The sequence below is a fragment of the Emys orbicularis genome, chromosome 5 (assembly GCF_028017835.1).
Source record: "Emys orbicularis isolate rEmyOrb1 chromosome 5, rEmyOrb1.hap1, whole genome shotgun sequence".
Taxonomy (NCBI): Eukaryota; Metazoa; Chordata; order Testudines; family Emydidae; genus Emys; species Emys orbicularis.
In genome coordinates, this window is record NC_088687.1 from 16830597 (window position 1) to 16855705 (window position 25109).

Genomic DNA, 25109 nt, shown 5'->3' on the forward strand with positions numbered 1-25109 from the left:
TCAAGGACATGTATTTAAAAAGTTTTACATAAGTTTCCAAAAAGTCCTACTTTTGCTATATATAAAATCAACTTCTGAATGAGAGTTCTACTAAGTCAGTGAAGCACTGAGGAAGAAAGTTAACAGATAAGCTGTTTTTAAATGATGGCAAATTAAAGTTAAAAGAAAGGAGATATGGAATTAACGGTGAACAGCATACTTGTACTGTCAGCTTGTACTGCTGCTTACATGATAAAAGGATATTTATTTTCTTGAAAGGAAGAATATTTCTAGAGTATAGCGTTTCCGTGCCAAATTCTGCCCATGTCTGAATGAGTGGGTCCACAGATTTCAATGGATCAGCAAATCTGCATTTGTGCTAGCAGAGCTCCAAGAGGGGTGTGCTTTGGCCAATAATGGGAAGATTTCGCAAAAAAACATGCAGAGTATCCTCTAACAGGTGCATTGGAGCGAGTTTATTGAGTATAAGGTATTGTTGCATTTAGCTGGAATAACCTGTTCTAAGTCTCCTCCTCGGATCTGTAGCCAATAAGGAACTGAATGGCTCTATGAGATAGTAAATATCTTAAAGATAAGTCACAGATCCCAGCATAAAAAGACATCAGGTGGATTTGTGACACTCTCTTTAAGACATGGAGACCAGAAATCAATCACCTACACAACAAGTTTGGGGAGTGTTGCTCTTGATGGAGTTGCACGATCTCTCCCCCCCCCCCCCACCTCATTTGAGACAGAAAAAAGACTTACAGCATTCTTCATTTTAATTAACTGCTTCGGGACACCAAGGATCTGCAGCATTTTTTGGCTGGTGATGCATCTTTTTAATGGCACTACTTTTAAATGATCGTTTGTTTCTCTGTTCATCATTTTGTGTTGGCTTTAGAATCAAAGAGTTAAGAACATGAAGACTGTTCCCCTAACCAGTCTACAAAGACACAATATATGAAATACCAAAGCACTTTATTAAGAATATCCTGTCGCCTCAGTAGGAGTTTTCTGGAGGGTGCCGTGAGCAGCCCCTGTCATGATCTGACTTCCTGAATTACAAACCTTATCGTTTCCATCCTTAAAATGAAGAAACTAATACTGTAAAGCAATTGTACAACTTGGTTTAGCTAAGAGGAGTGCATTATCAATGTTCATTCTTATTTATACCTAGAGGCTTAATTTAATAAATAAACCAGGGGGTGTTGTGAAATAGAACCAACTCCCTCTCTCCCTCCACCCCACTAAATGCACACACACACACACACACACGCACACACGCACACACAAACCTCATCTCCTTGCTGTGGTCGCATCAAAGACACCCTGTCATACTGCCGTCGCAACAGAGCCCACAGTGCGTCAAGTCGACCCTGTAACAATAGAGCAGGTTGATTTTGAGCATTACAGTGTATGTCAATTAACAGGGACGTATTTAAATCAAGACAGCTGCTGTCCCGTGTTGTCTTCCAGGGAGCTGATTTAGCCACAGACTTTTCTACATGCAGAGTTGTTCACGTTTAACTGAAAGTATGATTTTAAACAGGTGTAGTTAAGTTATGCCCCTCCGCAGCATAGGGCAGGGGTCGCAGGCTGGAAGATTCTGTTGTGGGTGGGTCAGCTTTTGTGGCCTGCATCATGCGGGAGGTCAGACTAGATGACCATATTGGTCCCTTCTGACCTTAAAGTCTATGAGTCTATGAGTCTATGGGTGCAGCAATCTGTGTGGACACTTTTATTTTGGTTTAAAACCATGATTAGTTCAGTTTAGATGAACCAACTAGGAACAGATTTAAGCTAAACTGAAATAAGCCCCCTTAAACCAAAATAAAATTGTCCACCCAGAATTTGCTTCGGTCTAACGACACTGGTGCAAGTCTGTGTGCAGACAATCCCCTAATAACAGTGAATGACAAGTGCTGCTTAATTGGGACTGTATAAGCATAAATCCTAATTAATGGGAACAAACAGAGCCAGGGACAAATGATTAAGTGGTGGCTCCACAAAGTGTTAAATGAGTGGGAAATTCTAAGGCCTGGTCTACACTAGAAAATTAGGTTGCTATAACTATATCGCTCAAGGGTGCAAAAAATCCCCACCCCTGAGTGATGCAGTTAAACCGACCTAAACCCCAGTGTAGACAGCACTAGATTGATGGGAGAATTCTCCCATCAACATAGCTACTGCCTCTCGGGGAGGTGGATTACCTATGCTGACAGGAGAACTCCCTCTCGTTGGTGTGGGTAGCGTCTTCACTGAAGTGCTACAGCGGCACAGCGCTTTAAATGTAGACAAGTCCTAAGCTATGGGCTTTTCCAATATAAGGGCTTGTATACATGGGAAGTTATACTGGCGTGAGGTAAGGTATGAATTTAAAGCATTATACTGGTATCACTCGCCATATGGACACTTTTATTCCATAATAAAAATGCCTATTTCCAGTTTAGTTTATGTCACTTTGGAAGTAGTTTAAACTAAACCAGAAAAAACTACTATTATTCCAGAATAAGGGCTGGTCTACACTGGGGGGGGGGGGGGGGATCAATCTAAGATACACAACTTCAGCTACGAGAATAGCGTAGCTGAAGTCGACGTATCTTAGATCGACTTACCTCCCATCCTCATGGTGCGGGATTGATGGCTGCGGCTCCCCCGTCGACTCCGCTTCCGCCTCTCGCCCTGGTGGAGTTCCGGAGTCGACGGGGAGTGCGTTCGGGGATCAATTTATCGCGTCTAGATGAGACGCGATAAATCGATCCCCAATAGATCGATTGCTACCCGCCAATCCGGCGGGTAGTGAAGACGTACCCTAAGAGTGCCTACACAGTGAGTTATACCAGTATAACCATAGCAGCTTAACTATACTGATATAATTTAGCTAAAACAAGCCCTAAGACTGTGAGCTCATCAATACACAGAGTTGCACTAATTTAACTAAAGATGGGATTATAAACTGATTTAAGGTAAACCCATGCCACTTCTGTTTGAACGAAAAAACATGATGATCAAACAAAGATAAACTGCTTTTTGTTCATGTATTTTTATGGATTATTTTATTCCGATGACTTTTTTTCAGTCTTCTTTATTAAACAGCTTTTTACTTAACTGAGAGTGAGGCTAAACAGGCCGTTCACCAGGTCCCTCCAGAGCTATTCCTGCTCTTCAGTGGCCCAATCCTGCAAGGCACTGAGCACCCTCAACTCTCATTGCCCAGCTCCTTGCTGGTTCGAGCCCCAGCTGCATTGTTGACTTCATGGTACCTGAACCCTTCCCATGTCTATTTGCTATTATAAAATATTAATTTTTATTTTTTATTATTATTATTATTATTCACCAGGTTACGTGACCTAGTCAGAAGATATTTTGCAGGACTGACTAGCCATTTGTATGATTTATTTCTCTGTTTGCTAACTGCTGCTGACCCATTTAAAAAGTATCTTCTGTTTCAAGTGAAATTACCAGTTTCAAAGATATTCCCCATTTGAGTACTAGCAATAACTGGAAAGTCAGATGAGTCTTTCAAAATGAAAGAAAGGTTTTAAGTCTGATGCTCTGCAACAAAAATGGCTAGCTATCAACCTGCCTGACTTGCCCATGAATTCTCTCTTACATAGTACAGTAGGTTTGGGCACTTCAATTTTTTTTCCTGAAAGGTAATTTTAATAGTGTATTAAGAAGAAACTATTGATTGTTTTGCATTGCATTGTTTTTCTGCCCTTTACATTACTCATGATTCAAATGAATCCAAACCATTATATTTCTTGAGCATTTATGTTTTAAAATATTTAAGTTGTGCAGATTTTACAGAATATGCTTTTCAGTCTATTTAATCCTACGAGAATGTGGTACTGAAACTATACATGCTGAGAACCTTTTGGGGCTGTAATTAAGTATAATATCAAGAAAGCTCTGAGTGCCAGTGCCACGGGGTTAGCATTGGTGAAAAGTTCTGTTTATTTTACAACCAAAGCATGTTACTATGTAAACCAGAGCATCTAAATGAAATCGCCATGTGACCTGGATGCTTTCTGACTGGACATTTGCCGATACACACTTTAATGAAAGATGTCCAAGGACTCCTATCCAGTTTTTCAGAAGCAGCAGCTTACTGTTGGGCTGGAGGTGGCCCACACAGTCTCCAAAGGGAAATCTCTTTATTCAATAATATTACTAGCATTAACCATTTATTTTACTTTCATTTATTTTAGTCAGGTTTCTGTACTTGACTCTTGCTCTTGTTGACTCTGTGCCTATATTTATTTTTTACTTTTTTTCGCAAGAATCTCTTGGACGCAGCAAATTATTTAGAAAAACTATTACAAGCTGTAAACGAACAGCTTTAGATTTTTAATCAAGCAGATGACAGATGAATGGTGAAATAAACAGAGCAAACATCAATAAAAGGGGATGATCTGATACTCTTCTGTTGGTAGTACCTTACTCTAAGAGTTGTCCCATTGATTTACTCATGGTTCAGGCTGCGAGTCTGTCACGGAAGTCATGGATTCCGTGACTTTCTGGGACCTCTGTGAAATTCCACAACTGCAGTAGCGAGTGTGGCTGACCCCAGGCCTGCCCGAGCAACAGCCCCGGGGCCAGCTTCTCAGGAGGCCTCAGGGCCAAGCACCCCGAGGACCGCCCGAGCAGCGGCTGGTGCGGCTGGCCCCGAGGACCGCCCGAGCAGCAGCGACTGGTGGGGTTGGTCCTGGGGCACCCCAGAGCTGCAGCGCCCTGGGGGCCCGCCAGAGCAGTGAGGCCTCAGGGCAGCTAAAATTTGGTCAGGGGTGTATATAGTAAAAGTCACGGACAGGTCACAGGCCCTGAATTTTTGTTTATTGCCCGTGACACGTCCAGGATTTTTACTAAAAATACCCATGACCAGGCCTGCCGACAGGATGGGAGAAACGGGGCAATTGCCCAGGGGCCCAGGCAATTTAGAAGGGCAGGCCGCAGGACTCCCAGGCATGCGCGACCGCTCCGGGCCCCGTGCTTTGGGGGGCCCCGCGGGCGTTCCCGGAAGTGACGGATTCGTCACTTCTGCCCCAGGCCCTGGCCCTAGGGCCCGAAATTTCTGTCGACGGGCCTGCCCGTGACTAAATCTTAGCCTTACTCATGGTGTAAGGTATAATTCATTGTGAATAAGGGTATCAGAATCTGGTGCAGAATAATGAAGTCTAAAATTAAGGGCCACATACTGCCACCCCTACTCCCTCTGAGTTGTCCCTTACTCCAAAAATAGTTCAATTTACTTGAATGGAATTACTTGAGGAGTAAGGTACTACTCGGTATGAGTAAGGGCTGCAAAATCTGGCCTTTAATATAAAGACACAGCAAAGTTACATTCATTTAAAGATTAAAAGATTACCTTAATTGGAGTATACCACTTTTCCTGAGCAGCTTGTGAGGTAGCCTTGGGTTTAGGAGGTTTTGGTTGAAAGGGCTCTTCTGGTTCGTCTGGGAGTTTCACCACAGCATTTTTGGCTTTTTCTAACCTAGCTCCTTCTTCTGTAGATCCCTTATCACCCCAACGAACCTAAATAAAATGAGAATATATGGTATTAATGTGGGCATATGTGTACTAGATAATAAGACTGGGTAAAAAAAGTTAATTTAAATTTTTTTATGGGGGGGGGGGAAAAGAGGGAAAAAATTCATGAACATTTTCACTAACATTTCTCGTGATTTGTAACCAGCTCTCCTAGATATGTCTTGAAACATAATTTGCTAATTCTCAATATTGGAAAACTAAAACAAAATATTAAATGAAGGTTGTACCACAGTGGTGGACAACCTGTGGCCCATCAGGGAAATCTGCTGGCGGGCCGTGAGACAGTTTGTTTGCATTTGCACAGCTGCTCGCAGTTCCCAGTGCCCGTGGTTCGCTATTCCCGGCCAATGGAAGCTGCGGGAAGCAGCGGCCAGCATGTCCCTGCGGCCCACGTTGCTTCCCGCAGCTCCCATTGGGCGGGAACGGCGAACCGCAACCACTGGGAGCTGCAGGCGGCCATGCAAACGTAAACAAACTGTCTAGCGGCAGGTTGCTCACCACTGTTGTACCATATATCGAAAGAAGGCTGTGCCACTGGAAATTTGGGAAACCTTTCCTTGCTAAAAGGTACAAATCTACTCTAGTTCTGATAACTTGACTTTTCTAGTTCAGATAAATTCGGAGATCTACTTTAAACCTGTCAGTGCAGGACTAGCTATTACCTGTCCTGCACCTCAGACCAGAGTAGTTTTTATGGACAAGAAAGAACTATTTCTTCAACAGTATTTTTTTTAAATGGAAGCTGATTGGAGCTGCTCAGAGGTTTGGAATATTAGAAGTAGTTCTGTGGGAGAGAGATAGCGGGCAGGATGCAGATGAAGTGGCCAAATGCGAATGACATGGTTATCTCCATCGCATAGGACATAATATATATGTGAATATTTCAAATGGAAAGAAAATCTTTATTACTGCTCATGGTCAGAAAGGCACATATTTGCATTGTGATATAAAGGTGCACTCAATATGCTGTAAGGATACAGAACAGAAGAAACACTGGCCCCATCAAAGAAAGAAAAATGTCTTGGAGAAAAAAACATGATTTAAACATTGAGCCAAAGTCTTCTATCACTTACATTAGTGCAACCCCACTGCAGTGAATAAGGTAGTCCAAGCGTACTCTAATAACTCACCTGGTAAAATACAGGCTGCTATTTCTTGGGCAGAGGATTAATTTGAACCTTTCTGCTAGGTTACTTAAGGACTTAAAAAAAAAAAAAAAAAAAAAAAACAGGGAATCTTCTTACTGCAATATTAGACAGGGTCTACTTGGAAATGAAAGCCCAATGAGTCATACAAATGTTTCTGTATCTTTCAGTACTTTTACAGTGTTTTTTATGAAGTTGTTAAAACGTGTTTTAAACACTGTTAAAACCATTTAGTGCTAGATGGTGTATTCCTTATAGAAGAAATGACCTTCCCCTTCAGCTTAAAATAGCTTCACTAAGAAGAAATTGAAACTTGTGGAGTTTGACAACCCAAATTTGATATGAAAACTTACGTCTGTTGTGGGCTGGGCCTGTCAACGCAGCAACAGAAAACTTTCAGGCAATTCTAAAACACAGAGCTGGGAAGAACTGCTCAGAGTTAGCTAACGGTGGCTAAACTGTGCTGGACTATCATGGAGGAGCAATAGCATTGCCTGGGAAGGCAACTTCTTATCTGACCTTCCTAACAGAGGAAAGGAGTTGGTGGCAAAGAGAGAAATGGACATGGTAGAAAAAAGGAATGCGAAAAAGGGCCCAATGGTGACACAGACGATAACCCCCTGGAAGATGGGAAGAACAGGGGGAATGTCTATGGTGATGGAAAGGGATTTGGAGCAAAGGTAAGAAGTTTGTTTGGGAGAGATTAAATTCAAGATGGTGTCAGAACATCCGAGATGTCTGAGACTGGCTGGAGGGGTGGAAGTCAAGGCTACAGAAGTAAATTTGAGAGTCATGAGCTGAGAGGTTGTACCTGAAACTGCTGAAGTGAATGAAAGTTACCTAATGAGAGAGTATAGAAAGAGAAGAGGAGAGGAAAGGAGAGACACTGTGGGTCACTATAAGATTGTTGCCTTCTTATCTTTTCTTCCCCATCTAAGGAAACAGTAAAGGCACTGCCTACAGGACTGCAAGAGAATCAGGAGAGCACAGAGGAACAAGAGGAAGTGGAAGAAGACTGAATGATCATATGCACTGAAAACAGCACAGAAACTCAGAGGAATAGAACACAGACTTGACTCTATGACATAGCAGAGAGAAGGCTGTCAGGACCTTGGTGAAGGAGGAGGCGGTCAGGACATTGGTGAAGGTAGGTTCAGGAGTGAATTGAGTTTTTCGACAAGGATAAAAAATCATGCTTATAAGCTGAAGAAACAAGAGAGAAGTAGGGGATGAAACAAGGAGCAAGGGGGGATAGGAAAGGGGGATAGAGCTGAGGAGATACACTGAGAGTTAGAGGCAGTAGCACATTCAGTAGCAAAAAGGAAACACTGGAGTCAGAGATCAGAATGATGGAGAAGAGGGTAAATCAGGCTATGGGGAAACAATGAAGGGGTAGAGCCCTTCCATACAGTATCAACTTTATTTTAGAAAGATTCAGCAGGAGACTGGGCAGAGAAAGAACAGTGTCTAAGAAGAGAAGTGACAGTAAAGAAGAGTCAGCAGGGGCTGATGTCACAGGAGTAAATCAAGTAGGAGAAACAAAGCTTTTTAGAAAGCTCTAGGGTTTCTGTGTTTATTTTTTTTTCCAATTTTTAAATTAAAAAACTTGCCTATTTTTCCTTAATTTACCCAAGTTTCTAGAAAACTCTGTGTCCATGTTTAATGTCAAGTAGAAAAGAAGCCTCCTTCCTAATGTTCCCTGGAGTCACCAGGACCAGCTCACCTTCACTTTTCCTAGAAATCTTTCCTTTTGCCCCCTACCTCCACAATGATACCTGCCTGAGTCACCAGACAGACAACATTCAGTCCTGATCCAGTGAAAGGTTTAAGGGCTGATATCTCCTCACCCAGATGGACTAGAAAGGGGCGATTAATATAATTTGAAAGTCAGGAATTCCCCTCCCCTATATTCTGTGCCACTTTGTTCAGTTAATAGTGGCCACTGAATCCCGTATTACCAATCAGAGGTGAAGTCTCACACTCCACTGCCATACATGGCTGTGCAGACGGAAGGTAACTGAAAGATCAGAGGGCAATTCTGCAAGGTGCTGAGTACTCTCAACTCCCACAGAGGGCAAGAGGGGCTGAGTACCACGTAGGAGAGGCCCTAAAAGGGTCTTGGCTAGGACTGTACCATGTTTGTGTTTTCAACAATAATTTCAAAATGGTTTCAGCTTTTAGCCCTTTGTCCTGGCCAAAATTCCAGCGATAAATTAAAACATGTCTTGTAACTAATGCTGTGTTTGAGCTAATACTCACTGTAATTTATTATGCATGCAATTTAGTGTCAGAAGTGCACTACACAACTCACAGACAAAGCAGAGAACAGGATCCCAGCTCTGAAGGGCTTGCAATCTACTTTGTCCACATGAGCAAGTTGCACTCCTTTAACTTAAATCAGCTTTTAAACCAATTTAGTTAAACTGGTGGAAACGATGCATGGCACTCTTATTGCGGTAGTAGTAAAAGTGGCTTACTTCTGTTTAATTTAAGATGATTCTGAACTGACTCAAGCTAAACTGAAATAAGCCTGGTTAAAACTGAATTAAGAATGCATCCGAAGAAGTGGGTTGTAGCCCACGAAAGCTTATGCTCTAATAAATTTGTTAGTCTCTAAGGTGCCACAAGTACTCCTGTTATTTTTGTGAATTAAGAATGTTCATACAGCCTTTTGCATCAGTTTAAAAATCACAGGTGCAACTCTCTTGTTACCAGCACAACCACTGCCCTATTATTGTCTAACCTGAAGATTTCTCAACGTTGTCCTATCATCTGTTGAGCTAGATTCTTATATAAGCCCAAACACCATAGCACCTCAGTGTCTTACAAACATCAGATAATGACCATAGCCTCAGAGAGAATAGAGAAGCATTATCATCCCCATTTTACAGATAGGAACCTACATACCTTTAAAAATCTGGTCCACAGTGCTTATAAGGTAACATCTGCCTGTAGTTGCACACATGGGTATCTGAGATGCAACTGTTTTTTCTCTATACTTAGAATAGTAAATATGGCTATGTGGTAAATGTAAACTTTTTAATTGCAACAAGGGTGTATTTATGTTAAATTAGGTGTTAGGTTCCTGTTTAATAGGAACATGCCCCATTTTCAAAATGTTACCATTTAAACTCTGCAACCTTCTTTGAAGACTCACCATGACCCCAGCTGGGAATCCAGACCCATACTCTGGAGTCCAATCCATTATAGTCGGGCCTCGATTTACACGGTATTTTTTTTTACACGGTCTCAGTTATGCACAGTCAATTAATGTGACCCTTTGTTTTTGTACACGGTTTGGATTCACTTTTACACGGTGCAGCACGGTAACCAAGATGCGCAGATCAGTGGTATAACAAAGACTGGACACTTGGGTGGGCTCCGACTTCGGGTGGGTGGGCAATGACGGGGGAGAGGAGGCAGGAGGAATGGGGAGAGGCGGCAGGAGGAATGGGGCAGGAGGGATCGGGGCTGCCTCCCCATTCACCACCCGCAAGGCTGGCTGGAGGGGGGTTAGACACTCTGGCCAGGGGACCGCTGCCCCAGGCGCGGACCCGGGGTCGAGGTGCAGGGGCTTGCCCAGCTCCACCCACCTGGCACTCCAGCTGGGGAGCGCGGGAGTTTGCCCACTCCCCGGCTAGAATGCCAGGCGGATGGAGCGGGGCAAGCCCCCATGCCCCGACCCCGCTCCCCAGGTGCACACCTGGGGCTGGGGCCTGGCCAGAATGTCCATGGCCCTCCGCAAGGCCGGCTGGAAGGGGTGAGGGGAGGCGATCCCTCCTGCCCAATCCCTCCTGCCTCTCCTCCCCCACCACTGCCCACCGACCCAAAGTCAGGGCCCACCCCATTGCTCCACACTCCCCGGCCGCCCCAGACACCCCAGGTGAACCCTCAGAGTTCTGACTTCAACAACATCAGCATTATCAATAATTTCAAGTTCATCCTCAACATCAGTAAAGGCTGGTAGCAAGTTTAAATTTCATTAAAAAAAATTAATAAAACTTGTATTGGATAAATTAGGGAGGTCATCATGTGAGCATGGAACCTAAACCCTTATTTCCCATAGGCCCTTGGTATCTTTTTACACGATTTCTATTTGAACAGTATTTTTTCAAGAACGTAACCACCGTGTAAATTGAGGCCTGAGTGTACTTTGTAAAACCCTCTGGGATTGCTTGGATTTGAAAGGTGCTGCATAAAACATTTTTTCCATCTACATTCCTCTAAACTAATCATTTAGAACTGCCAAAGGCCCTAATTCTGCCCTCACTTACAGAAGCAGATTTCAGGAGCGCTCAAGGAGGACTGGGCCCCATTATGTTTAGTTGTGGTTTTGATACCTTGGATACTGACAGGGTTTTTTTTTAAATCAAGTTAAAATGCACAAGAAAATTGCCTTGCAAATTCCATACAGGCTGACTTAACTATAAAATGTGACATAAGGACATACCCATAAGGATGCACATTTTTCATTCTGTTTTAATTAACATGGTGCTATCATGTCTCTTCAAAGGCCTTGTCTACACTACGAGAGTACTTCGATTTTAGTTAATTCGACTATGTGGAATCGATATTACTAAGTCGAACGTGTGTGTCCACACTAAGGACAGTAATTCGACTTTGTGAGACTTTGTGAGTCCACACTAACGGGGCAAGCGTCGACATTGGAAGCGGTGCACTGTGGGCAGCTATCCCACAGTTCCCGCAGTCCCCGCTGCCCATTGGAATTCTGGGTCGAGCCCCAAATGCCTTCTGGGTAAAAAAATGTGTCGAGGGTGCTTTTGGGCGCCTGTCGTCATCCGTCCGTCACTCACGCCCTCCCTCCCTCCCTCCCTGAAAGCGCCGGTGGGAAATCAGTTCGCGCGCTTTTCTGATTACTGACAGCGCGGACGCCACAGCAGTGCGAGCATGGATCCCGCTGCGACCATCGCTGCAGTTGTGGCAGTTCTCAACGCCTCGCAGCTTCTCCTCCACCTGTACCAGAGGCAGCTGCAGATCAATCATGAGAGGAGGCTACGGCACCACCGTGACGGCATGAAGTCGGACACTAGCTCCGACCTCTCTGAGAACATGAGACCCAGCGCCCAGGACATCTCGCTGTCACTGGGTCTTGTTGATACTGTTGAACGGCGATTCTGGGCCCGTGAAACAAGCACAGAATGGTGGGACCACATAGTGCTGCAGGTCTGGGATGAATCCCAGTGGCTGCGCAACTTTCGCATGCGGAAGGGGACTTTCCTCGAACTGTGTGAGTTGCTGTCCCCTGCCCTGAAGCGAAAGGACACCCGGATGCGGGCAGCCCTGACTGTCCAGAAGCGAGTGGCCATAGCCCTCTGGAAGCTCGCAACGCCAGACAGCTACCGGTCCGTCGCTAACCACTTTGGTGTGGGCAAGTCTACCGTGGGGGTTGCTGTTATGCAAGTAGCCAGGGCAATCGTCAAGCTACTGCTATCTAAGGTAGTGACCCTGGGAAACGTGGAGCTCATCAGAGATGGCTTTGCCGAGATGGGATTCCCAAACTGCGGTGGGGCTATAGATGGGACTCACATCCCTATCCTGGCACCGGACCAACAGGCCAGCCAGTACATCAACAGAAAGGGGTACTTTTCCATGGTGCTGCAAGCACTGGTGGACCATCGGGGACGTTTTACCAATATCTACGTTGGATGGCCTGGCAAGGTTCATGACGCTAGGGTGTTCAGGAACTCTGGTCTGTATAGACGGCTGCAGGAAGGTCTTTACTTCCCGGACCACAAAGTAACTATTGGGGATGTGGAGATGCCTACAGTCATCCTCGGGGACCCTGCATACCCGCTAATGCCCTGGCTCATGAAGCCCTACACTGGCGCACTGGACTCAGGGAAAGAACTATTCAACTACCGGCTCAGCAAGTGCAGAATGGTGGTGGAGTGTGCTTTTGGCCGTCTCAAGGGGAGATGGAGAAGCCTACTCACTCGCTGTGATCTCAGCGAGACCAATATCCCCATTGTGATAGCTGCTTGCTGTGTGCTCCACAATTTGTGTGAGAGCAAGGGGGAGACCTTTATGGCGGGGTGGGAGCTTGAGGCAAATAGCCTGGCTTCTGATTACGTCCAGCCAGACAGCCGGGCGATTAGAAGATCCCAGCGGGACGCGCTGTGCATCAGGGAGGCTTTGAAAGCCAGGTTCCTGACTGAGCAGGGTCTCCAGTGACTGTTCACTTTGTGGACACAGATACTGAACCTGCCCCCGTTTCTTTACCCAGTTACTGTTGACTATCCTTCCAAGTTACATACCCCCTTCCCCACCTTCCCAACAAATAAAATCTGTTCCGTTTTGTTACTGAACAAGGTTCTCTTTCTTACTGTTTTCGCGGGAATGTTTTAAACCGGGGACGCAGACTGTGGCGGGGGGCTGGTTTATTGTTTTGATGCAAATGATGCTTCTAAACTCCGGGAATGACAGGCTCCGCAGTGCTGGATTGGTTGTTTCAACGCAGCCTGCCAGCAGTCCTGGGCGGGACTGCATGTATGTGTCGGCCAAGTGACTTTCTGGCAGGGGGCGGAGGGTAACAGATCCCCTGCTGCGTGGCTCTGTGATCCAGGATAAGGACCGCGGCAGAAGATCTGTAACTGCCCTCCCCCGCCACAAAGTCACAGATCAACCCCCTCGCACCCCAGAACATGAAAACCGCCTCCCAGACTGACCAGGGTAACTGGTGACTGTACTGTGTATGTGTCCTGATGCTGGACCTGCCCCCGCCTCTGTAGCCTGCTACAGGTGACTGTCCTGTCCAAGTAACAAACCCCTTCCCCCCCTTCAGACAGAATCCCCTCTAAAAGACACTCTCGGAAACAGTACTTAACAGAAACAGATGTTTTATTATGAACCGCACATGAAAAGGGGGGGAGGAAACTTGGACGTGGGCTATTGTGAGATGGGTAGGAAAGGGCTTTTCAAACTTTGGAACGAGAGCCTTCCATTGCTGCAGCAGTGTGCAGGGGCCGACTGAAAGTTTTAACGGCCCTTGCCGCCCCTCCTTCTTTGGACTTTTGGTGAGGGGGGTGTGGGACTTGGTGGCGGGGGAGGGCGGTTAGAGATAGACAGCAGCAGGGCTCTGTCCTCCTGCCTCCGGTCTTGCAGAACATCCACTAGGCGCCGGAGCGTCTCCGTTTGCTCCCTCATTAGTCCAAGCAGGGTTCGAGTAGCCTGCTGGTCCTCCTGGCGCCACCTCTCCTCCCGTTCCATGACTGCTCTGTGCATTTGTGACAAGTTCTCCCTCCACTGTGTCGTCTGGGCTGCCTGCTCTCGTGAGCACTCCATAAGTTCATAAAACATGTCTTCACGCGTCTTTCTCTTCCTTCTCCTAATCTGCGCTAGCCTCTGGGAGTGTGATGCCAGGCTGGGTTGGGAGACAGTCGCAGATGTGTCTGTGGGAATGGGAAAAAGGGAGTAAATTCCTGAGACAGATAAATGAAGTTGCTAACAAAGAACATAGTCTTTCTCTGTGAACAACACCATGCACTGGACCTTTCACATGCGCACACAGGACAAGGTCGAATTTTCGGCCCTCGCCTTCAGTGCCTGGGGTCTTGCAGTTGCGATCAGAGAAGCGTGGCAGGACACCTCTACTTTTGTTGCAGGAAAACATGGTAAGCCGTAGACTTGTGGCAGCTTAAAAATGTAATAGTAGCACTGGGCTCCTTTCGCACTGAATGCAAGGCCACTCTCTGCTGGCAGCAATCAGGGAAGCATGAGCTCTGCCCCTGTCCCACCACCTCGCGGCTGTCCCCGGGAAAGATCACTGTATGCTGCCCCTCTGCCGCCTCCACCGCGTGGCTGTAAAGCAGTCCCAATACTAACATTCCCCTCCCTAATTTAAAGCAGGGCGTCATGTGCGATATAACTCTAATGAGGATCTCGGAGAGCGAGAGGGGAAGAATGCTTCGGGAGACCATGCAGAGGCCAGGGCCGTATGCCGCCATGCTGTGCCGTGCCATGATCCCAGACTACTTACTGGACTCATGGCGTGGGAACGTGTGTTACCACGGTGGACCAGTTATGTTAAAATTACATGTTTAGATGTTTAAAGCACTCACTGCTTGATCCTTCCCCTGATTCGGTGTCCGGGGTAACGGCTGTGGATGGTTGGTAGGGGATCTCGGTAAGGGTGATGAAGAGCTCCTGGCTGTCGGGGAAATCAGTGGTGCAAGCGCTGTCGACTGCCTCGTCCTCCTCATCTCCTTCCTCATCTTCCCCGTCCGCTAACATTTCCGACGAGGAACCGGCCGTGGACAGTATCCCATCCTCTGAGTCCACGGTCACTGGTGGGGTAGTGGTGGCGGCCGCACCTAGGATGGAATGCAGTGCCTCGTAGAAACGTGATGTGTGGGGCTGGGATCCGGAGCGTCGGTTTGCCTCTTTGGTTTTTTGGTAGCCTTGTCTCAGCTCCTTGATTTTCACGCGGCACTGCGTTGCATCCCGGCTGTATCCTCTCTCTGCCATGGCTTTAGAGATCTTCTCGTAGATCTTTGCATTCCTTCTTTTGGAGCGCAGCTCTGAAAGCACGGACTCATCGCCCCACACAGCGATGAGATCCAAGACTTCCCGATCAGTCCATGCTGGGGCCCTCTTTCTATTAGATTGCACGGCCATCTCTGCTGGAGAGCTCTGCATCGTTGCCAGTGCTGCTGAGCTCTCCACGCTGTCCAAACAGAAAATGAGATTCAAACTGCCCAGACAGGAAAAGGAATTCAAATTTTCCCGGGGCTTTTCCTGTGTGGCTGGTCAGAGCATCCGAGCTCGAAGTGCTGTCCAGAGCGTCAACAGAGTGGTGCACTGTGGGATAGCTCCCGGAGCTATTACCGTCGATTTCCATCCACACCTAGCCTAATTCGATATTGCCATTTCGAATTTAGCGCTACTCCTCTCGTTTTCGAGGAGTACAGAAGTCGAATTTAAGACAGCTCTATGTCGAATTAAATAGCTTCGTGGTGTGGACGGGTGCGGGGTTAATTCGATGTAACGGCGCTAAATTCGATATAAACTCCTAGTGTAGACCAGGCCAAAGACAGGCACTGTTGTAGCTGTGCGTTCCTTACGGATCATGCCTCTCCTTAATGTCACTATTGTCAGTGCGTTTGGCTGGCCCACAGTTGGAGTACTTATGTTACGCTGCAATTTCTTCCAAAACACTCAAAAAGGCTCTCACTCTCCTCCTCATTAGCTTGATGGAATCAGCATGCCTTTCAGCATCTATTTAGAGTTCAGATCAAATGGAACTAATGAAATCAGTTCTTCCATAATCTGCTGAGATACGCTTAGAATTCTTTCAGAGGGTAAACATTTTAGGAGGCTGATGTCAGTGGGAAGCAAGCAAACATGACACAATTATATTTCTACCACACTTTGTTGCCATCAACTTGAGCCTCAGAAAACTTGTATTTTCAGGCATCAGAGTTTCTCTTTCTTTCCAGAGTACAAACCTCCATTCTTTTAATTCCTCCCACTCCTCGTCCTCCGTAGTAGGAAGCATCCACTGTCGGCCATTTTTTGTTAGGCAATGGGTCTTCTTCTTCTTCTTCCTGTCCATAAATTCAAAAACATTTTTTTGCACCAAGTTCTTTTCTAGCACATGCTTTTATTAGTGTTCACAAACAGAGTTTTCCAGACTTAAATATAACTCTAGTGTGACAGCAGCAGATTTTAAAGGCACTCACATGTCTAGCAGTTTTCATTATTTCACGTGCTATCTGGCCATGCTTGGAAATGTTTTTAGCACATGGGAGAACATCGCTGGCAACCATCAGAAGTGTCCCAAACTGTGACCAGCGTTCTCAAGCCATTTAATAAACTGGACTTTCCACTAATCAGAGCTCATTCACCCCATTATCCTCCTTTCCAGTAATGAGAACAAACAAAACACTGAGAGAGAAAAATCATTAACATTGTTTCCCTCTTTTAAAAACGTTGTGTGCTTAAAGAGCCAGATTCCCAACCACAGAGGCCTGCTCCAGTAAAATGGCTTTGCTCTCTGTACAAAACCCAGGGCAATAGCCAAAGGACAGAGGGGCAGAATCATCAACAGCCTGCAGTAGACTGATCGCAACAGATCTGCAGCTCTTAGTGGAGGGCCAAGGGTGGGTAGCAGACACATTCCGCTGGTCTCCCATGTGACGTTTGGACCAAGTGATCCTGAGCTGTGGCCGCACACACTTGACTCAAGGACATGCTTGAACGTACACTTAAATCTGAATCAAGGCCCATGTGCAGACCCACCCGTGATACTCCTAGAACACCCACTTGCCCAGGACTGAGTGACCTGGTCTGCTATCCAGAGCACAGAAGGTTGCGGAATCATCCTACAAAGATTCTCCAAAGCTTCTTGGACACTAAGCCACACTGTGAACAGCGGCGGGCTCCACAGATAGAAGAGTCTTGCAGCACCTTTTTTTTTTGGCAGATCATAGCTTGAGAACAGACTGTAGATGATTAAAATGATTGGATTCATCCAGTCAGTTTCAGGGGCAGCCCTCCTTGCTCTACTGCTCACCCCTCCAACCCAGATACCAGCTCAAGGACATTCTGTTGGATATTCCCTAAGGTGCTCACCAAGACAAGACTTATTTCTCTATACCCCAGGAGTGGATTTTGCTCCTGTGAAGCTCATGATATCCACAGGAATAGAAGGCTAATCCCGCAGCGTGGTTCCCCTCTGCTCTCCCCTTTTCCATCCCACTTCCATAGATCTCATGAGGTCCTCAGAAAGGAATTCCCACTCTGGTAAAATCTCCTTTCCTGCAGATATTAGGAAGTGCACAAACGACAGGCTCTTCTCCTGCACATCTCAGCAAACCATCTGGAAGGGGGAGAATGTCCCCACCCCAATCTGACACCAACCCAAGGTTTCATCCCTCCCCAGTCCCATGTTCGGACGATTTCCAAACAGAAGGAACTTCTAACACCAAAGCATTTTGTTAAGGGAAGTCAAAGTTGCAAGCATTTGTCAGTGGCTTAAGTGACTTTCGTCACTATCAGACTTACAAGTTAAGAGGGGAAAAAAATTAGAACCCCAGGAATTTCAGAGGTAAGGTTTCCCTTTCACAAGTGACAGTCATTCTCAAATTACAATCCCAATCTTAACTCTGCCCCCAAGGCAATGTAGGGTTCTCGGATCGATTTTGGAAGTAATGCATATTGCTCTCTTTACAGTTCATCTTAAGAAATTTGTTTGTTCAGCTGAATCTCTCTAAATCAGAGAACTCAGATAAAGGAGTGATGGTGAAAGTGATGGCTCAAATCCTGGACTAGCTGTCCAATGTTTTCAAGAACATCTGGCCCCAACAATTATTTGACACTGTTTTCTGCTGGTGTATACAAGTATAATAAAGTCTACAGCCTTTAATTTTGAACATCTGCAATTTTTAACATGTAACGAGAGGAGGAATCACACCATAATCTATTTCTATCCAGATATACAATGTATTTGTGTGCACATTTTTTTTTTAACAAGGTGGGGGGGAAATCCTACTTTTTTTCCCCACTAGAAGAAGATGGGAAAAAGAAGTGAGAGAAAGGGCAGGGAAAGCCTAAAAATTTGAAACAAAGTTTTTCAAAATGAAACAGTTTTTAACTTGACCTAACTCGTGTGATAACTACAAATTGCCTATGATTTTACCTTCTGTTAACTGCAATTTTGCTTAGTTTAAGGCCCTTTTACAATGCCAGAATGGTAAAAAGGGGCCTCTGTATAAACGAGAATCAGGCCTGCTGGCTCACGCTACAGAAAGTTTAGCATATGCCTCTAAGTCTTTGCAGGATCAGGGCCTTAATTGTCATTTGTGTGTGACTGTGTGGTTTTGTGAAAGTGGTAACCTTAGCTCTGAATTTCCTGGATTTCTAATATTTAGGGCTTTTGGGTGAGGGTGGGGGTGTTAATTGTAATGTTCCTCAAAGGTGATATAAATTCAAAACACTGATATGTGCCTGCAACCCTAATTTTACCTTAATGAAGTCTTTTTGTGTTTTTTCAGGCAAAGTTGGATTACCATGTGCCCTCCATTTCATAGAATCATAGAATATCAGGGTTGGAAGGGACCTCAGGAGGTCATCTAGTCCAACCCCCTGCTCAAAGCAGGACCAATTCCCAACTAAGGCCAGGTCTACACTAACCCCCCCACTTCGGACTAAGGTACGCAAATTCAGCTACGTTAATAACTTAGCTGAATTCGAAGTACCTTAGTCCGAAGTTACCGCGGTCCAGACGCGGCAGGAAGGCTCCCCCGTCGATGCTGCGTACTCCGCTCGCCGAGCTGGAGTACCAGCGTCGAAGGCGAGCACTTCCGGGATCGATCCGGGGCACTTCCGGGATCGATCCGGGATCGATTTATCGCGTCTTAACCAGACGCGATAAATCGAACTCAGAAAGCCGATTGCTTACATCCGGACCCGGATGTAAGTGAAGACGTACCCTAAATCATCCCAGCCAGGGCTTTGTCAAGCCTGACCTTAAAAACCTCTAAGGAAGGAGATTCCACCACCTCCCTAGGTAACCCATTCCAGTGCTTCACCACCCTCCTAGTGAAGAAGTTTTTCCTAATATCCAACCTAAACCTCCCCAACTGCAACTTGAGACCATTACTCCTTGTTCTGTCATCAGGTACCACTGAGAACAGTCTAGATGCATCCTCTTTGGAACCCCCTTTCAGGTAGTTGAAAGCAGCTATCAAATCCCCCCTCATTTTTCTCTTCTGCAGACTAAACAATCCCAGTTCCCTCAGCCTCTCCTCATAAGTCATGTGCTCCAGCCCCCTAATCAGTTTTGTTGCCCTCTGCTGAACTCTTTCCAATTTTTCCACATCCTTCTTGTAGTGTGGGGCCCAAAACTGGACACAGTACTCCAGATGAGGCCTCTCCAATGTCGAATAGAGGGGAACGATCACGTCCCTCGATCTGCTGGCAATGCCCCTACTTATACAGCCCAAAATGCCGTTAGCCTTCTTGGCAACAAGGGCACACTGTTGACTCATATCCAGCTTCTCGTCCACTGTGACCCCTAGGTCCTTTTCTGCAGAACTGCTGCCTAGCCATTCGGTCCCTAGTCTGTAGCAGTGCATGGGATTCTTCCGTCCTAAGTGCAGGACTCTGCACTTGTCCTTGTTGAACCTCATCAGGTTTTTTTTGGCCCAATCCTCTAATTTGTCTAGGTCCCTCTGTATCCGATCCCTACCCTCTAGTGTATCTACCACGCCTCCCAGTTTAGTGTCATCTGCAAACTTGCTGAGAGTGCAGTCCACGCCATCCTCCAGATCATTAACGAAGATATTGAACAAAACCGGCCCCAGGACCGACCCCTGGGGCACTCCACTTGAAACCAGCTGCCAACTAGACATGGAGCCATTGATCACTACAAGCTTAATATTCAGTAATAAAACAAAGCAATATTTGTAGTTGGTTATTTGTACAGAACTCTGTACATATGATAAGCACCAAGTATCATGATTACCAGCAACAAAAATACAGTATCTTGGATTATTTTGTTTTAAAAAGGTGGGTCAGATGCCACCCAGAATTCTAGCAGTCTGGCCTGTGCAGGAGCACACATGCAACACAAAGCCATTTATTTGAAAGAATTTTGGGAGGAAGTTTAGAATAGGTACCTGGAGGAGAACAAGGGGGCAGGGGATGATTAAAGGGTTTTATTGGTGCTTTAATTTACTGTCTGGCTGAGTTAATTCAGTGTATGTCATGAACTGTTATTTTAAGATTGTTCGTTGTTAGGAAGCTTCGAGTTTCTTGTTATGGTGGGTTTTACTGTTATTTTAAATAAATAAAACTGGGCATCACATATGGATAAGCACCAAGTATCATTATTATCAGCATCGAAAATATAGTACCTTTGATTATTTTATTTTGTTTTTAACAAGGTGGGACAGATGCAGCCCAAAGAGGGGATGGCGCTAGTTAAGGAGAAATTGTGGCTAGAGTAGCTAGTTATCTGTGGTACTTACATGGTTCCCACCAATGTAATATCTGAGGACCTCATATCTTTTTGATGTATTTATCCTCCAAACCTCTCTGTGAGTTAGGGAAGTGCTATTACCTCCATTTCACAGATGGAGGCACAAAAAAAGCAGCTTCCCCAAGGTCACAGAAGAAGACTGTGACAGATCTGGGACCTGAACTTTGGTCTCTCACGTGCCAGGAAAATGCCCTAACCACTGTGACATCTTTTCTCTCCAGCAGCTGGGGGGAAAGAGCTGGTTTGTAATATACAGCAATATTTAATGGGATGGTGTAATGTAATTAATGTAACTGGTGGTGTGCTAGGATGATGTCTTATTGTAAGGGTCAACAAACATCCTCATACTGTACCTCTTTTGGAGCTGGAGGTGGTGGTGGAGGATCCTTGATGACCTAAAAACAATACAAAGAGAAGCATGAGTGACAGCAGTCAGCGACTGCAAATGACCTTCAAAATCTGATAGAATATCTTAATTGTTAACCATTCCGCTATGAATCCCCAATGTTTCTTCACAAACTGGCAACTGCTGTTGCAACTCCCTGGACTCCTGATTACCAAACGTGTGTGGGGATGAACACCATCCCTCTAATATAAAATAAAATCAACTTGTTGACAGGCACTCTTTGGGACATGCCTGCCCATTTATTTACTAATTGGATAAGGTTCAGTCATTCTAAGTAAGAGCCAGTGATGAAGTCCTATGTTGTTAATTAGTCAGTATCAGAAAAAGGCAGCCCAAAAGCCTATCTCAGGACTTGCTTAACTATAAACCAGCTTTCTCATGTCATGTGGAGAATTTCTGGCCCAGTGACAAGTGTGAAATGCCTTCCGGAAACTCAAGATCAACTCTAGGCCTTTAAACTATCCACCCAAATTATTTCTGCAGCTTTCACATTTCAGATCTATAATTTCAAAATGGCTCTCCTTTGTGGTGCTCAGTGTGCAATGCCTACAGTGTGGTGTTGCTACATTCACAAGCATTCTTAAATTGCTACTGGAAAATAATCCCTCCTGTTAAGGAGGTTCGTTTCTAATTTATAGCCATCCACGGGGTTTCTGGTACATAAATATTAACAATTTGTCAACGGAGTGGAAAACAGGAAAGCGAGCGCATGCCAGGGAGCTTTCATGTTAGTAATAACAGCCCTCTATTCACTCTACATGAAGTGCTCCTAAGCTTATTTAGCTTAGTCTTAGGCTTTAATTTAATATGCAATATAGCATAAAAAATAGACTTATGCCACTTAAACCCCTTCCACTTTCTTTCTGCTCTCTTACACATATGCAGCGCGTGAACTTCTGTGAGTTCCCCTGCTACTCACCTCAAAATCCCCAACAAGCCATTAAACAGAAAAAATGCACCAATGTATTTATTAAGATGATAGCAAAAATTAAAGTCAGAAACAGTTTTCTGCAAAACAGAAACAAGCTGGACTTAGCAGACTACAGGTGGGCTCGCTCTGTGGCCAAGCTAACAGTAAAGAAATACTTTATCTATACAAACAGTCATGATTTTCTGTGCCTCAGTATTGTTCAGATATGAAAAAAGAAATACTCCACCTATACTAGGACTCATGATTATTTTGTGCATTGGTACAATACAGATTTGATTAAAATATATAAAATGACTGCTACATAAAAAGCTCCTAAAATTACATTTGTATTGAAATACTAGTTATGTTATTTTATCCCTATCCCTGCCATTAATTCCAGTACTTTAATTATCTTCATCAGTGCCTCTGAATATCAAGTAAATAAGTGGACTCATGGCATCATATGTAGAAGAAATGTTTTTTTAAATCTTGATAAAAGTAACTTGGATGTCACCACTGACATCTCAGATAATAATGCCACCAAAATAGTTTACTTCCAAAATAAATTTGGGCATCACATATATGGATGATACTAAAATGAATATAGTTAAAAGTAAATGCATGATATAACTGGAAACATATTACCAAATACTTCAGAATTAAAATATTAAACTGGTTCATTAGTTCTTGGAACCTTCAACAGGTAGGAGAACAAATTATGGACTTTCAATGGAAGGATGTTTGTTTCATGCTTGCAAAAGTGTGTTAGAACATGATTTTTCCTCCTATACTTTTTAACTTAAGGGTGAATAAATAATGTTTCGGTAGTGCATTCCAGCACTGGATCTCAGAGGACTTTACAAACATTAACTAGTTAATCCACATAACAACCCTGTGAAGTGGATCAGAACTATTATGCCCACTTTATAGATGGGAAACTTGAAGCAGAGGGGATATGGACTAGATTTGCAAAGGTATTTAGGCACCTGAAGATGTGCATAGGCACCGAGAAGCATTGAAGTTTATCCAAAGATCAACACCTATAAGATTCTCTCAATATTATAAAACTCACATTATCTTGTTTCAACTCCCATCCCTTTTTCCTTCCACTTTCTTTATCTATTATCTTAAATTTCGCTATTTGTCTGATGCCTTTTCAGAGCTGAGGCCTTTTGTTGTATCAACCAGGCAAGGTACTATCAAACTTCAACAGGACTTTATTTTTACAGTGGAAACCTCTTTACCAAGCTGCTGCTGCTGCACCCTTGGTAGCTCTCACTCTGCCTTCTCAACTCCTCCCCCTCCTTCCTGTTCCCTGTCCTTTCAGACTCCCAACAGCCAGTGCTCCCAGTTCTAATAATTACAAGCAACATCTAAACACCACACCTTTCTAATGTCAGTAAAATGCCATAAAAAGTTATGGCCGGTGGTTACCCTGCTCCTGCCCTGAAGGGCTTAAAACAGCCCTGGGGGAAGGTTGTGGCTGGGAGCTGCTAAGCTGGGCTGATTGGGAAGCAGCTGCAGCTGGGCCACACCCCAATCAGGCCTCAGCTGGCCCTATGTAAAAAGGCTGGGAGTCAAAGGCCAAGCAGTCTCTCTGCTTTCAGAGGTAGAAGGGCCTGGCTGCAGTGAGCTAGAGACAGAGTACCTGAGTGGAGCAGGGCTGGGAATGGGTTGGGGAGCTCCAACCTAGAAAGCCCCAGGCTGTGGCCTAGCAGAGGCCAAGGGGTACTGGGGGTTGCAGAGGGCAGCCCAGGGGTAGGCCAAGGCAGCAGGTGCAAACCCAACCTTGCCTGTGATAAGTGGCCTATACTGCAGTCTGCCCCAGGGAGCGGGGGCTAGTTGGTGACTGGCAGTGGCCTTATTCTGAGGTGAGGTAGGGATAGTGAGTGGGGGTTCTCTGGGGAGGGGAGACCCTAGTACTGAGGGGTACTGCCAGGGGGCAGCACCCCAGATAAAAGGGCACCGGGGTCTGAAAGAGGGACACGGGGGCTGGAGGACAGGCAGACCAATGGCCTGCAGGGGGCGCTCCAATGCTGAAATGAGCTCATTTCCGAAGACGACCAGCAGGAGGTGCCGCAGGGGTGAGTCTGCCCCTCTACACCCTAAATAAATATTTATCAATAATAATTCATAACTGTCATTTCTTACACCCTTGAGACTCTCCTAAGCAGAGACAACTAAGTGTGCCAAAATACATATTAATTTTATGATGTGGGCTAATGCTCATTAGCACCAAATACCTATTAATTTCAATGGGACCAAGATTTGAACAAAAAAAAATCTAATCCAAAACCCATTAAGGGCCTGATCTAAACGCCACTGAAATCAAGGAAAAGACTCATGACAACTTCAATGGGCTTTGTAAGCCAGTGAGTCAGTGGAAGCCTTTCCACTGACATTCCAGACATGAGATCAAGCCCTAAAATGGTGCTGCTAAACTCACTGGAGTTGTAGGATAAACTAGATTTAAAATGAGCTAATGCATTAATCAGCTGCAGTTACTAACAGCTTCAGAAGTTGAAACATTGTTTGAAAATGTACCCCTCCATGAAGTGACAATGGTGTGAGAAAATAATCTGCTTTGAGTAGCAGATATTTGGCCCTGTTGACAGAAATGGTATGAAAATGCTCCCACCCTTATGTTTCGACAGGCCACACACACAGAGAGTCAGTACTTATTCCAATTTGATTTTTAAAGCAAAGTTCACTGGGAAGCCATTATTAAATGCAATTTTAAAAAACAGTCTAGGGAATTTAGGCATTTTTTGTAGTAAATTATTCAAATGCAGTGTGAGAATTTGCAGATATTAAAAGACATAATATTGCAAGATTGCCTGAATTTTTTTCTTCATTCACATTAGTAAAATGCAGTACTGACAGTTCTGAAGAGCACTTCTCTGTCTTAACCATATGTACAATTTGATTTGTCTCCAGTTTTGTTTGGTTTTATCATCAGGGAGGACTGCATCTCATGTACTTAGTTACAAAGAATGAAGACTTGAGTTTGGAGGAGAGCCGATTTTCTTTATAAAAAAAAAACGTTAGTTGCTTCAGGCAACAGTCCTTTTGATCCACTCATTAACACTTTTCAAATGTTCCAGTGATGTGGGCAT

The 25109-nt window shown here is 44.9% G+C and overlaps 1 protein-coding gene across 1 annotated transcript in view; it reads right to left on the reverse strand.

The window, feature by feature from the left end:
• Positions 1–760: 760 nt before the first annotated feature.
• Positions 761–25109, reverse strand: part of ANTXR2 (ANTXR cell adhesion molecule 2) — a 109386-nt gene continuing 85037 nt past the window's right edge. Inside the window, exons 11-15 of the mRNA XM_065405127.1 lie at positions 21031–21072; positions 16143–16241; positions 5351–5518; positions 1266–1358; positions 761–877 (exon numbers count right to left, since the gene is read on the reverse strand). Coding sequence (XP_065261199.1) covers positions 761–877; positions 1266–1358; positions 5351–5518; positions 16143–16241; positions 21031–21072 — 519 coding nt within the window. The remainder of the gene's footprint in view (positions 878–1265; positions 1359–5350; positions 5519–16142; positions 16242–21030; positions 21073–25109) is intronic.